Source organism: Hemicordylus capensis, chromosome 5, assembly GCF_027244095.1.
Source record: "Hemicordylus capensis ecotype Gifberg chromosome 5, rHemCap1.1.pri, whole genome shotgun sequence".
NCBI classification, from domain to species: Eukaryota; Metazoa; Chordata; class Lepidosauria; order Squamata; family Cordylidae; genus Hemicordylus; species Hemicordylus capensis.
Window position 1 is genome coordinate 48,024,269 of NC_069661.1, and position 15,594 is coordinate 48,039,862.

General features: G+C 41.6%; 1 protein-coding gene across 1 annotated transcript in view; it reads left to right on the forward strand.

Moving 5' to 3' along the window:
- The window catches only part of FAT4 (FAT atypical cadherin 4), a 173,138-nt gene extending 158,719 nt beyond the window's left edge, over window positions 1-14,419 (forward strand). Inside the window, exons 14-17 of the mRNA XM_053254941.1 lie at window positions 2,024-2,148; window positions 3,019-3,236; window positions 5,468-5,729; window positions 10,660-14,419. Of these exons, the coding sequence (XP_053110916.1) occupies window positions 2,024-2,148; window positions 3,019-3,236; window positions 5,468-5,729; window positions 10,660-12,527 (2,473 nt within the window). The 3' untranslated portion in view covers window positions 12,528-14,419. The remainder of the gene's footprint in view (window positions 1-2,023; window positions 2,149-3,018; window positions 3,237-5,467; window positions 5,730-10,659) is intronic.
- The last annotated feature ends 1,175 nt before the right edge of the window (window positions 14,420-15,594 follow it).

Consider the following 15,594-nt stretch of genomic DNA (forward strand, 5'->3'; position numbering starts at 1 on the left):
ATATTAAAAAACCCAAACCCAATGATCACTCCTGATTGAGGCTTTGAGGAATAGATGGGGAGTGGGGCTGGGTGGGGTTGAAGCAGGATTTGGAGTAGAGCTGTATGTGATGGTCTCAAACCCCTCAAAACCAGAAGAAAATGAGATATCTTCTATTCAGCTAGTGTTCTTTGTGATGAGCTTTCTGAATCTAAATTTCCTACTTACCTTCTATAATGACATGATTAAATTCTTACTTGAGACAGTAGAAGCTAAGCAGAAGCAATTGAAGCAATTGAGATAAAGCCACTCGTATGCAATGTCACCTCAGCATCCCAGCAGACTCTCTGGCGAAAGCAAGAAGTGTCCACTCTGTTGTGGTCAGATAGAAGAGTCATAAAGCTGTGGTCAGAGAAGAGATGGGGCAAGTCATGAGCCTAGGTAGCAATTCGCTTGTAAAGGAGATGCTGGAAATAAGGAGTTGTTGTAGGGGGTACTGTTCGTTGAGAGAACAAAACAAGGAAGGGGCACTTAATCATGCCTCAACAAGTTCTGTGTTAAAGTAATTCCTGGAGCTAGATTTAAGGGATCATAGAATCTAATCAGTGGTAAAGGCAACACGAAAATCACATATAACTCCAAAAATAAGGTTTAGCAGCTGGTGATGATGCCTGGCAAGAAGTAACTCATTCACTAAACCAGTGGTTTTCATTGTAATACCTGGGGTCTAATGGTGGACCCCATCAACCCTAAGTGCAGCTCCCTGACTAATTGTTTATTGGGCCTGTGTGAACCTTTGGCCAAGGCTGGATATGCTGCACAGTCTCCCAGGCACCATGGGAGAGATTACCGTTCAGTACTCCACTTGCCCAGGGTGGGTGCTCCTTTAAGGGAAACAGAGCTCTCTTGAAGCCCTGCACCATCCTGGAATGTATGCAGAGTGCTGGGAAGTATAACTCTTCTCAGTGCTTTTCTCCTAGAGCTTTGGAGAGGACTCCCTCTCTTAAAAGGCCCTCCTAGCACTAAGAAAAGAACAGTATTGTACAGTCAGCATAGTGTGAAATGGCACTCCCATTGAAGGGTTTTTGCCAATGTGGCCCTGCTTGAAAAATAGTGAACATCATGGCACTAGACACAGATTATCCAAAACCAGAAGAAGATATGGATGGACCATTTTATTGATTTACAAAAGAGGGATGTAAATGTAAGCCCAAATGGACCAAACTAATCTGTCGGTGTGGGTCTAGTAAGAGGCTCACCTTAGGGCAATTCTGCCTCCTGAAAAGGGAGTTGCATCCCCATCCCTTTACCATAGTGTAAAATTCCTTAAAAGGGTGAGGAATCCTCAGGTCTGGCCAGTCCCAGGCTGAAGAGACACATGGGATCCTCCAAGTCAGTCAGATCCTTTAGAGCTTCACAAAGGATGCTTCCTCATATTAGGCAATGCCCCCAAGATGCTCACCAGTTCTTCCTGCTTTCTTCCATAGTGTGCACTGTTTCATGTTGCGACAGTCTTCATACAGATTGAATTTGAATTGAACCAATTAGGTATCAATGCAATTCCCTCCACAATCCTTATTTCTTATCATCACAAAGCCTTGCCTGGGAGCCAGAAAAATTGGGCCAGCTGATCCCTACATCTGACCTGGAAGCCTGCATAAAAATTCTTACTGGGTTTCTACTAATGTGACCAGGTTGGGTGGTAGCTTGTCTTGTCTTGTCCTCTGATTCAAGGCAGGTGACTACATGAGGGCTGAGTCTACACGACCGCCTTCTGAATCTGGCACTGCTGGTCAACCTTGCTGCACACCCAGCCAGTCCTTGGCCCTGCTGTTTTTTTCAGCATGGTCAGGGACACCAACCTTTCCCTTCAGCACAGTTCTCTCTGGGGAAGTTCAGCTTATTCCCAGAGACTTGCTGCATATAGATCTAGTTTCATAGGTGTTCACAGACACAGGCCATCTCAAAGGACATCACAGATATTTGACTATGTTTCCTGTTAAATAAATATGGTTCTCTAAAACTTTACCATTGGTTTGTTTAGGTGCCCTAGGCTGGAAGGATCCTGTGCTGTTAACCCTTGTCAACATGGCGGCACCTGTGTGGACTACTGGTCTTGGCAGCAGTGTCATTGCAGAGAAGGACTAACAGGGAAACACTGTGAAAAATGTAAATTGTTTCTTTTTTCCCCTTCTGCTTTTAACCTGCATTTACTTCTATAAATTCTTCTGTTTTCTGCAGTTACATGTAATATGTAATGATTAAATTCATTAATAAGAATTTGTCTTGTGGTAACAAGCGAGAATTGTCCTCTTTGCTAGAAAGTGTCTGCCCTGCATTTGAATGGGAGGTGTGTGTAAGCACTGTAAGATATTCCCCGTAGGGGATGGAGCCACTCTGGGAAGAGCATCTGCATGCAGAAGGTACCAAGTTCCCTCCCCATCAGCTCCAAGAAAGGGCAGAGAGAGACTCCTGCCTGCAACCTTGGAGAAGCCACTGCCAGTCTGTGTACACAATACCAAGCTAGATGGACCAATAGCCTGACTCAGTATATTGTAGCTTCCTATGTTCCTAAGGTTGCACAGGGCAACACGTTCATTTCTGACTTGCCAGGGCTGTTGTGCACATGAAAGCCAGCCCTGGTAGTGTTGCACAAGAGTGTACTTGTAAACCTACTTAAAACAGCACATGGGCAATTGTGCCATTCTATTTCCATTGAAAACAATTGAAACAGCACGGTGCAAATGCCCGCATGCTCTTTTAAGTAGTTGCACAAGTACGCTCCTGTTCAACACCACCAGGGCTGGCTTTCATGTGCACAACGGCACTGGGAAGTCAGAAATGAGCATGTTGCCCTGTGCAATATAGCCGCTATTATTTTATATTTGAAACTTGCACTAAGGATTAGCTGGTATAGAAAAGAACTGAACTGTGGAAGCACAGATTTTCCTTCATTACTGGAAAATTGGTCACGGGGGGAGGGGCGCGATGATTAAAATCAGACTATTGACATATGTGATTTTTTCGCGTTTATGCTAGATATGACTGCGGACACTGCCCTGTCACTAGAAGGCAAAGGTCGCCTTGACTACCACATGAGCCAGAATCGGAAATGGGAATACGTGATGCGACAAAGCACTGGAAATGCTATTTTTGAGCCCCAAAGTATGACTAGCATAGAAGTCAAATTCCGGACAAGGAGTGAAAGTGGAGTTTTAATTCATATCCAGGAAAGCAGCAATTATACTACTGTGAAGGTAAGATTGAGCTGATTTGATTGGGCTGCTTGCTATGAAGTGGTCCATTCCTTCTGTATTAACCCCAGTCTTTCACTTTATAAATACCAGAGTGTTGACTAGTGCTGGGCACAACTCCAGGTATCAGAGGGGCTGAATGATCTTACTTCTAATCAGCTTTGTCTAGACTCCAAGTACTGACTAGCTGAATGGCAGCCGGAAGAATGTTTGTTGCATATGTTCTTAATGAAACATTGCATGCTAGAATGAAATCTTTTCTCCTATTAACTTTTTCCTCCTCTTTCAGACCTCCTATAAAATGTGACCACCAAGCTAAAAATTTAGAACTCTGTTTTTAAAGGCATACTATAGCACAACATCTAGTCCTCAAATCAAGTGCTTGGTTTAAGTCCTTGGTTTAAGCCAGCTTTGTTTCTTGGACGTCTGTCCCCTGCTTGGAATATATGTCTTTTCCTCTTCTCAGTGGCAATGTTAAAGTATCATTATGACAGGGAAATGGATTTCGACTTTTTGAGACTACAAATGTACCTTCTGCAAGGAAAAAAACAGGTTTCAGTCCTTAGCTGTGACCCAATCTGTTTAGTCATAACACTAAAAGAGTAGAGCAGTAATGCTGGCAAACTTCTTTACTGGAAGGTACAAGTTCCAAGTTTTCTTGACTATTTTAATTGTTTCAATTTTCCCTGCAGCTTATAAGAACCTCTAGTGTAAGACCACAGTTTTATGCTTCAGCCAGCATTAATTTATCAGTTTTATCTGGCTTCCCATTCTCTCAGAGGTACACAATTTTTCCAACACATAAAGTTACACTAGCAAGTTCTCAGAATGTTGTAACATAATTTGCTTTCCCCCGTACATGTTTTCTTAAATAGCAGCTTTCACTTTTATAACAATTTTCCTTGATCTAAGGTAAGTTTATACCTTGGTAGCAGTGTTCCTTGTAACAGGGATGCCCAGATGTTGTGGACTCCCATAATCCCCAGCTACAACTCCCATAATCCCCAGCTGCAATGACTTTTGGCTAAGGATTATGGGAGTTGTGGTCGACACATCTGGGAACTCCCTACCAAGTACAGGTTACTTGGTAGGTACAGAAAGCTTTCAGTGGTAGGGGGTGAACCTTTCCACACCATTGGTATGGGGGCTAGCATTAGAGCAGTTTATGTGCATATGTCTGGATGTGTTGGTGTCACACTGGGGAGACAGGAGCAGTGCAGAGGTGGAATGCTGCCCCACAGCTATGCAAAAACACTCTTCCTCAGCAAACTTTCACGGCAAGGGAAGGGTCCCTGCCAACCCTACAGCAGCTATGGCCTTTGCCCCACACTGCTTTTCACAATGAGAGTGTGTAAAGTGTCTCTTTGACCAGCACTTCAAATAGTGTTCAAATAGTTCACGTTATATTGTATGATGGAGGTCAGTTTTAAGCTGTGTGATTTTGTCCACACTAGGTAAGACCATATGACCAGATTTCCCCTCTCTTAAAACTTTCGTAAAAACCAGCTGTAGGGACCTCATTTGGATCAGGTACTGGGGAGGGGGCGGGGGAACTTCTTACTGCCATGTTGATTTCCTAATCACAATCCAGTGCAGAGGGAACTTTGCCTTTCCTAGACTATGGTCCCAAATCAAATTGCCCTCACCCCATAGCTGCTTCTTTACAAAAGGTTAAGGAGACAAGAGATCCAGTAATGGATATCTGTCATCTTGCCTAGTTTTGTTCTTAGTTATCTTGCCGTCTGTCTGGTTGAAGAAGTCAAAGCTTAGCTTTGCAGCTGGAATAGTCATTATATGTAAGTTTTATGACAGGTGTTCCTCACCCCTGCAATAGATCACAACAGAAAGTCTTGCCCTTAGAAAGTGCCATTGCAATACAGACAATCTATTCACAACCCTTTTGCGGAAGTCCGCTTTTTAATAGATTTGCATGCAGAAATAAGGACTATCATATGCAAAACATTACGATGAAATATATCCACTGCTGAGCACTCTGTCTAAACCCAGTAATAATAAAAGTGGATTTAAAATTTACCTCCCTCATCCTGCTTTTGAAGGTTGTGTCAAGGAATTGTTTCCAATAAATGTGGCAGCCCTAATATCAACTTTATGTTCAGCTGGTAGGTGTTGTAGGCCTGGAGGTATAATTTCTATTATTCTGTTACATGTTCAGAAAACATGCAATTATTTTAGTCCTTTGTTATACTTAAATATATATTTCTATTTTTTTATAGATAAAAGGTGGCAAAGTACAATATGTTTCTGATGCTGGAGTTGGTGGGAAGGTAGAGAGAAGCATTCCTGAAGTTTATGTTTCTGATGGTCATTGGCATTCTCTATTCATTGAAAAAAATGGGACTACTACAGCACTAACTGTTGACAAGACCCACAGCAGAGACATCCTACATGTTACACAAGAATTTGGAGGACTAGATGTTCTTATTGTTTCTCTTGGTGGAATTCCACCCAACCAAGCCCCCAGAAGCAGTGATCCAGGTAAAACAAGAATACATACATCTCAGCCTAACCTGCTCCACACATCTCAGCCTAACCTAACTCACAGGGTTGTTGTGACGAGAAACTTAAATTTGTAGTACACCACTCTGGGCTCCTTGGAGGAAGAGCGGGATATAAAATGTAGATGATGATGATGATTGATGATGATGATGATGATGATGATGATAAAGTTAAAATAATTGACATAGCAATACCAGGGGATAGCAGAATAGAAGAAAAAGAAATAGAAAAAAAATCACAAAATACAAAGATCTACAAATTGGAATTGAAAGGCTGTGGCAGAAGACCAAAATAATCCCAGTGGTAATTGGTGCCCTAGGTGCAATTCCAAAAGACCTTGAAGAGCACCTCAACACCACAGGGGCCACAGAAATCACCATCAGCCAATGACAAAAAGCAACTTTACTGGGAACAGCCTATATTCTGCAACAATATCTATAATAACAGCAACAACATTGATAATAAAATTCAGCCATCCCAGGTCCTTGGGAAGGACTCGATGTCTGGCTAAAACAAACCAGTCAATAACACCTGTCTGACTGTGTAAATAATAATAATAACAACAACAACACCACATAGTGGCAGTGTGACAGAATAGATTGGTATCATTTCTGGGGGAAACTCATAATTGAACATGATACTGTTGTATTAGTCCATTTGTATATTCAGAGAGTTACATTGGGGATTGAATATACAACAATGCTCATTGTTCTGTGAAATGTATATTGGTGCAGCCAAGGCCAGTTCTCTAGTTCCAGGCTCCAGCTGTGATACACATAGGATCAGTCCTAATAAGCACTCATTGCATAGGTATCCTCAGGAATTTTTCTGGGGGGTTGGGGAGAGCAAGCTATATACGTGCCAATATATATATATATACCCACGGCTCCACACTAATCTGGCCACGAATCCAGGAGGCAACTTCCCCCCTGCAGAAGCCCACGCACACATTCTATGAGCAGTGGTACCAGTGGCTGACATACATAGCAAGGAAGCACCAGTACAGTGAGGGAAGCAGGCTAACAGCACTTCTCAAGTAACTGCAGTGGTATACCAGGGAAGGGGCAATGCTTGATCACTGCCCTTTCTTTAGGAAGCCCTCTATGCTGAGATAGCACTATCTACTGGTGCAGCAGTTTCTAGTTGCCAAGATATGGCAAAGCATTATCCTCTAAGGCCACTTGTGCAATGCTAGTGATGAGAAATGTCCCCATAACTATTAATCCTGGTGGCTCATCTAGCATATTCTTGCACCACATTTTGTCAGTAACTAGTTCTTAGGAGCGGGCCATCTACTGTGCTGTTTAACTAGGGCAAGCCATCACTTTAGCTGCAGGGATGTTTTGCTTTCAGAGCAAAAGTCGCTTGTTAGTACCAATTTAGTCAGAACCACCAATATTATTATTTATTATTATTATCTTATTCGATTTCTATACTGCCCTTCCAAAAATGGCTCAGGGCGGTTTACACAGAGAAATAATAAATAAATATGATGGATCCTTGTCCCCAGAGGGCTCACAATCTAAAAAGAAATAAGATAGACACCAGCAACAGTCACTGGAGGTACTGTGCTGGGGGTGGAGAGGGCCAGTTACTCTCCCCCTGCTAAATAAAGAGAATCACCACATTAAAAGGTGCCTCTTTGCTAAGGTAGCACTTCAGATACAATGCCAGCTAAGCAGTAAGGAGTGAGGTTTTGGAGAGAGGTCTTTATACTAAGAATCTGTCTGACTTAAAGGATTATCACCAGATAGAGTAACCTTGCCTGTTGTAAGTTCACACTTCACATTTTTTACTGTATCCAATGAAAACAATAAAACCCACATAGCCTCAGATGGTATGAGATGTGGTGTGAATAAAATCACATATATGGCATTCCCCCTTCTTACCCTATTGGTGCTTATAGACTATGAAGGCCAAATTGTAGTAGTTTGTGCATTTTCAGGGACGGGATTTGGAGCAAAGGTGGGCAGAGAATGAAGTATTTTAATAATGACTGATGCAGAAGCTGACAAGTTACAGGAATCTGGCCTGCACTAGGAATGTATGCTCCAATTTTTCTCTCACAGTGTTTTCTTTATATTAGATTACTCTGCAAGTGACATGCCAAAGATTTACAAAGGGAAGGTATAAAATTCTCTGTGAATTCAGAAGTTCAGAAATACCTGAAGATGCAGGAAGGCAAAAATAAATATGCGTTGGTAACAATTCCAGAGAAGTGCAAATAGTATTAAAAGCACATGAGAAAAAATATGTTCTATACCATTTCCCACCTCCATAACACAAGATGCTCTTTAGGCCACACTGCTGGTCCCTGAAGCTATTTGAAATACCTTTTGACACCTGGAGAGTTGGTGCTTCTTCCTTTTATTTATAGACCAAAAAGAAACTTGTCTGGATTTTCAGCTCATAGTTGATTTTGCAGTGTCAGATGAATTAGTCCAAACATTTAGGGTTGTTTTAGTTAGTTTAAATTAGGGTGGTTTTTTTTTTTATTTTCTGCTGAAGATGTTATTTCGGTCACAAGCTCAATTGGTAATTTGACAAAGCCTGAGTCAGTCTTCAGATCTAGATTTTTAAACAGAGAAATGACTTTATCCTTTTTTAAAAAAAATAGAAAAAGTACATTTACCTCAAGAGATCCATTTCTAAAAATGTATTCACAGGCCTTAACAAGTTACCATTGTATACATACAGAGCTTGATTCAGTCAACCATGATACACACGTACTGGTATGTGTGCAGGCATCTAGCCAAGTCCCGATTCCCTATAAGAGCCTGGCACATTGATGTTCATGCTTACATGTGTGGACAGCAGAATATCAAGCTCTGTTCAGTGTTATGGCAATTCTTCTTCATACACATGCATGAAGGATTATGCTGTTGGCCAGGAACAGTCTGGCTGAAATAAATAGAAATTTTCTGAGTTTCTTGTTTAACGACTATAGTCTTACTACCCTTGCTTTCTAATCATGCATTTACAGATAGTGACTGACATCCAGATTAATGCTGCAAAAGTGCGAGGATGTTGCACTAGCTAGTTCTGCCTGCTCGGGAGCTTGTGTTCTGGACTACTTTGTGCTGATGCAGTGGGAGGTGCTTGTGCAACCTATAGCACACTTTCCACTGGGACCTCTTCTTCAGCCCATACACGTTGCAGGGAATGATGCCAAGTTATCCACTATTGTTGTTGTGCAAGTGCAACGCCTGCACAAGCAAACCAAGAGTGCACAAGACTGAGCATCTGGTCAGCTACGTGACCTTGTGTGGATGCATTTTTGTTGTTGTTGCACTAGCAGAGTGTTAGTCTGGATGTCAGCCACTGATAGAAAAAAATGTGAAAATAATAAATTTCAGCACTTGGTTGGTAGGTCAGAGTGCATCTTCATGTACTCAGGCTAACGTCACAACAATCTCCAGTTTAATTTCAAAGTTCAGATGTAATCTGGTCACTGGCTGACAGAAATGTGCCTGTTTGCAAGTGCCCTTTGTAGCCTTAAGGGTTTTCTTTTCATCTCAGACTTGTTTCTAAGCTTCTGAAGGCAGTCAGCTATCAAGCAGAAAATGTGGGTGAAGAATCTGTGAGCTATTGTAAAATGTAGTGAAAGTTTTAGAAATAAATTTGGGTTAATACTGCAGTTCTAAACAATTCTACTTAGAAACTGTGGCAAAACAACCTACTTGTGGTGAAACAGGAAGAAACGGAGGACAGGATCAAAGTCAAGCAGACTTAATTCCCATTGACTTCAGAGGGAGAGATGTAAGCACATGCTTCCTTCTGCCACTGAAATAAATTTGATTTTAAAGTGCTCAACTTTGGCTGGATTGTATTTTAATATATTTTCAACTTGGATGTATACATTTGGGCAAGTATACATTCTTCAGACATCTGAAAATGGCTTATTATTCCTATCACACCTTCCTGCAAAAGCACACTGTGCAGTGTGAAATTATGTCTCAGAGGGTTGTATCTATATGGCCTTCAGGGACATAATTATGCACTGCACAGAGTGCTTCTGGGGGAAGGAGAAACTTGTTTTAAAAAAAATTCCCTCCCCTTCGCAAGCTCCCATACTTCAGGAGCTGGGGTGCTGTCACTGTATGATTGCCTCTTTTGGATGCATGTGCTCAACTTTAATTAGGATGTTGGCCATGGATTACAAAATTTGAGTGCAGACACCTAATGGGAGTGTCTGTTCAAATCAAATGATGACCAAAGATTCTCAGAAAAGGAATACAGTTAGTTAATATAATCCTTGTCATTTGAAAGGTATGTATTGTTTTAGAAATGAATATGGCCAATGCTAATGACAAACAATTTAATAAAGACTGTTCTTTGTCCAAAATACTTTGCCCAGTAATTGTTTCGAAACTGAGCTTATCAACCATTTTTGGCCAAGTGGGCTGTTGAACTGAGAATCAGTATATATATAGATGTAGGTGTCTTTACCTCCCTTTTTACTACAGCATGCCCACTTTTTGTGCTGAACGCTGTTTTTTTAAATCTCATGGGGAAGTAAAAGCTGGTTTTATATTTCAGCAATGAAAATGTCTCCTTTGAAAATGATGATAACCATCCAATGCCTGCAGAGGCTTAAAAAAAAAAAAGTCCAGTGCTATACGTGCTAAAGTTTGAGCCTGTTTCTTATGAAAGTCATGCTGCTGTTTGCTAAACCAGGCTCCCACCCAAGCTCCATTGAATCAGGAATCAAGCCTGTGTGGCAGCCATGCTTGGTGGACCATGCATTTATTTTTCCTGTGCTGTGCAGATAACCACATGTGGCATTTATTGTTGCTTTCCTGGTTTACATTGTTCCCCCAACCACCCTTGCAAAAATTTAGTTAGCTTTTGTTAAACACACTAAGCTCTTGCAGCACTGAAATCACTATTCTTCTTTTCATTTTCCTAGATTTTGATGGCTGCATTGCCTACCTAAAGTATGGTGAAGAAAGTCTTCCCTTCGTGGGAAAGCACAGCCTGGCGACAATATCCAGATCAGACCCCTCCGTGAAGATTGGCTGCCGGGGACCCAACATCTGTGCCAGCAATCCCTGCTGGGGGGAACTGATGTGCATTAACCAATGGTATACATATAAATGTGTGCCTCCAGGAGCTTGTGCCTCCAACCCTTGTCAAAATGGTGGCAGCTGTGAACCTGGAGAAAGGGTTGGATTTATCTGCAGCTGCCCTGAATCTTACACTGGAAGGACATGTGAGATAGTGGTGGCTTGTCTCGGTGTCATGTGTGCCCAGGGACATATATGCAAGGGAGGAATGAATGGAGGCCATATATGCATCCCTCAGCCTTATCCTGCAGAGCTTTCCTTACCACTGTGGGCTGTTCCTGCCATTGTTGGCAGCTGTGCTACAGTGCTGGCCTTGCTTGTGCTTAGCCTGATCCTGTGTAACCAATGCAAAGGAAAGAAGGCAAAAGTGCCAAAAGAGGAGAAGAAGACAAAGGAAAAGAAAAAGAAGGGAAGTGAGAACAATGCCTTTGATGACCCTGATAACATACCACCCTACGGCGATGATATGACTATCAGGAAGCAGCCAGAAGGAAATCCTAAGCCTGACATAATAGAAAGGGAAAATCCCTACCTCATCTTTGATGAGACAGACATACCACACAATGCAGAGACTATCCCCAGTGCCCCTCTAGCTTCCCCTGAACCAGAAATAGAGCACTATGACATTGACAATGCAAGCAGTATAGCTCCTTCAGATGCAGACATCATTCAGCACTATAAGCAGTTCCGGAGTCACACTCCCAAATTCTCCATTCAGAGGCACAGTCCATTAGGGTTTGCAAGGCAGTCACCTATGCCTCTAGGAGCTAGCAGCTTAACTTACCAACCTTACCAAGGTCAAGGCCTAAGGACAACTTCCTTAACCCATTCTGCATGTCCTACACCCAATCATCTTTCTCGTCACAGCCCTGCTCCATTTTCCAAATCATCAACATTCTACAGAAACAGCCCTGCAAGGGAAATGCATCTTTCGATACGAGAAGGAAGCCCTTTGGAAATGCACAATGATGTCTGCCAAACGGGCATTTTTAACTATCCCACCAGACTAGGGAGAAGAAGCAAGAGTCCTCAAATGATGGCAACCCATAGTTCCAGGCCAGGAAGTCGCCTAAAGCAACCAATAGGTCAGATTCCTCTGGAGAGTGGTCCCCCTGTAGGGCTTTCCATTGAAGAAGTGGAGAGGCTTAACACTCCACGTCCCAGAAATCCAAGCATCTGCAGTGCTGATCATGGAAGGTCTTCCTCTGAAGAAGACTGCAGAAGGCCACTTTCAAGAACAAGGAATCCAGCAGATGGTATTCCAGCTCCAGAATCCTCATCTGACAGTGATTCCCATGACTCTTTTACATGTTCTGAGATGGAGTATGACAGGGACAAGCCCATGGTGTACACTTCCAGAATGCCCAAATTGTCTCAAGTTAATGAGTCTGATGCTGATGATGAAGACAATTATGGTGCTAGACTGAAGCATAGGAGATACCCTGGCCGCAGAGGAGAGGGTGGTGGGGCTGTGGGAGCACAAGCAACTGCGCCTAATGTTAATGACAATACATCACCTTTAAAACTTGGTCAACAAGGAGGCAACTTCAACTGGGACAATCTGTTGAACTGGGGCCCAGGGTTTGGACATTATGTGGATGTTTTTAAAGATTTGGCATCCCTTCCAGAAAAGGTAGCTGCAAGTGTAAATGAAGAGAGTAAAAGTGGTACAACACAACCAAAAGAGGGGGAAGCAGAGCAGTACGTATAGAACTTCATACTGACAATGTCAAAATGCAAAAGCAAGGAACACTTAAGCCATTCTATTGTAGATAAGAGAAGGGCAGACTTTAAAAAAAAAAAAACAACCCAGGGCCAGTGGTTAGAAGGACACATTTAAAAATAAATCACCATTATGCTGCTGAAAAGGACAAATACATTTTTGTGTTTAATTTAATTGGGATTGGTTGAATTTGATTCTCCTGCATGCATTATGTTTCCAAACAAGATATTTGCCATGCAGCATTTGGAAGGAATTTTATATGTATCTTGTTTGGTTTGTGATTTTTAAATTAATGATGATTGTTCTAAAAATTGACACAATGGTTTATTGTGGAGAGTGTGTTTGTATCCAATTTTAATACGTCGTTCTGAAATTCAAGAAAACAAGTATTTTATATTTGTTGGGAGATGTTTGAAGCAGTTCTGCAGAGCCTGGATGAAGAAACTATGTTGTTCGGTGCTCTTGGAAAATATTCTTATTATTTCCTGCAGTTGCTTAAATCTGGAAACTTTAAGGAACGATAAGCTTGAGTGATTGCTGTATTATCTTTCTCAATACAATGGGTGCTAGAACCAGCTCAAGCTCATCAGCACTTTAGGATTTTATTATTTTTGACAAGGTTGTGTGAGAACTTCTGAATCATGGATCCCATTTTCCCCCCAACCAACATTATGCCTAACTAGTATGGAAACTAATGGACATTACCCTAGAACAGGTAGTGTGGATGGATGCAAGGTGAGATTAGGAAACCATTGGTTCTAATTTAATCTCAGTTTAGCCATTTGACTCTCTATGGTCTAGGCCAGGATGTACAACTTTGGTCCTCCTTCAGATTGTGGACTACAACTGCCATCATCCTATCTACTGGCCATTGTGGCTGGGGATGATGGGAGCAACAGCAGTTGGAGGGTTGAAGTTGTACAGCCTTGATCTAGAAAAATCATTCAATGTCTGTTTGTTTTGCCATCTGTAAAAATAGGAGCAGGACGTTATATAAACCTACTTCGGAGGGGACCATTTTGAAGACTGCTTGCCTATAAAAGTGTTAAAAAGCCATAAAGCACTATAGATGAGTATTATTATTATTGTAAGCACTGCCTTGACTATAAGATCCTAGGGAGACCTTTTTGCTACACCACAGAATTTGTCCCGATGGAAGCTTTTGAAATTAAAAAATATATTTATTGGAATGAAAAATCATTGCACTCTTCTGGAATGGAAAACTGCTTCCAAAAATACATCTTGTACTGAGTTACAGGTACCAAGTATCAAACACGACCATTGTATCTGTTAGAAATGGCACATGTATGTACACACTTCCACTTTGCAAGCTGGAGCCATTTCTTTCCTGGCTGCTGCTCAGATGCATTTTAATGAGGAAAGTAGAAAACGATATATGCATGTATCATTCACAACCTACATGATGTGGCGATACAAGTGTATCCATACCTGAGTGAAAGCATATTGTAAGATGTGGCCCAGAGATGAGGGAACCTTCCAGGTTCGTCCACAATAGGCAACTGTTTGTTGTCAATCACCTCATTTTAAATTTGCTTTATGTATTTAAAAAAAAAACACCCTTCTGTTTCCATGCAACTCTGAACATTCTTTTGTACTGTGTAAAAAAAAAAAAGATGTGGAATTTTGGTTTTTCTTTTTTTTTAGCTAAACTGTGTTTTGTTTTGTTTTTGTATCAATATTTTCCTATACTGAATAGTTTTCTTGCTTTCAGGGAAAGTAAGAAAATACTTTTTTTTTACATTTGTTACTTATGTAACATTCATATTTTCACGTTTTGATAAAATTGTAACATACCGTATGCTTTCTATGTGTAAATGCCAATAATAGAATTAAAATATTTATTTAAAATGTCTAGTGTGCATCAGTAGAAAAAATGTGTTATTTCAACAAGAGCTTAATCTGCTACTGCTTCTCATGCCAGTTTATTTTCACCAGAGAACTTGTTAGTAGTAGTAGTAGTAGTAGTAGTAGTAGTAGTAGTAATAAACAATACATAGCCAGCAGGGGGAACAATGCCACAGGTTCTTCAGCATCATTAGCTCTAAAGTTATAAACTATATTTTACGCATTTGTCTCATGGGCTGATTCAAACAATAGGTCCATTGGCTCATCCTAATAGCATGGGCACACATGTCTCCCCTGCCAGTCAAAACACCATCCTGCCGCCTCCTAACTATGTTGGGTGTGCATTTCATCCAAACCACCCCTCAATGTTTGTATCAAATACTACTGCTTCCACTCTGTGACTTACATTCTGCACAGTGAGTCATGTACGACTATCTGCTCAATGGGCAGAAGTTGTGGGGGTGTGCTTGGTGCAAGGAGCTCCTGGCTCTCAGGGAACAAGTTTGTTCCCTTGAAGTGAAGGTTGCTGATCTGGAGAAGCTCAGAGAGTCAGAGCTACGTGGATGAGATCTTCAGGCACATGATAGAGGCATCCCACTACCAGGCCAGTGGCATCTCCTCTGTCATGGAAAATGGAGGACATCATTCTGAGGAAGAGGGAAAGGCTCCCTTAGAAGGGACCCCTTCTGTGAATGATGAGCCCATATCCTCTCGCACAGAAGGAAATGTTTTACTAGGGCCATGCTATCATCCTCCTGATCAAAATGCTGACAGTGACTGGGAGCTGCAGACGGGTGTCAGAGAGAGAGACATAGCTGTAATAATGGGTGACTTCAATTACCCACACATGTACTGGGTAAATTCATATTCAGGTCATGACAAAGAGGCCAGTTTTCCAGATACGCTGATTGACTGTGCCTCAGAACAGTTCATCTTGGATACAAACAGGGAGAATGCATCCTTGGACATAATCCTGAGTGGTGCACAAGACCTGGTGTGAGATGTCAGTATCATGGAACCTTTAGGAAATAGTTACCATAGTGTGATCAAATTCATCATGCACACAAGCAGAGAACTGCCAAAGAAGTCTAACACAGACACTTTGACACTTCGAACTTGACACAGACACTTTGAACTTCAGAATTTGAAACTTATCTAAAATGAGTGTGGTGCGAAGAGAACTGAAAGG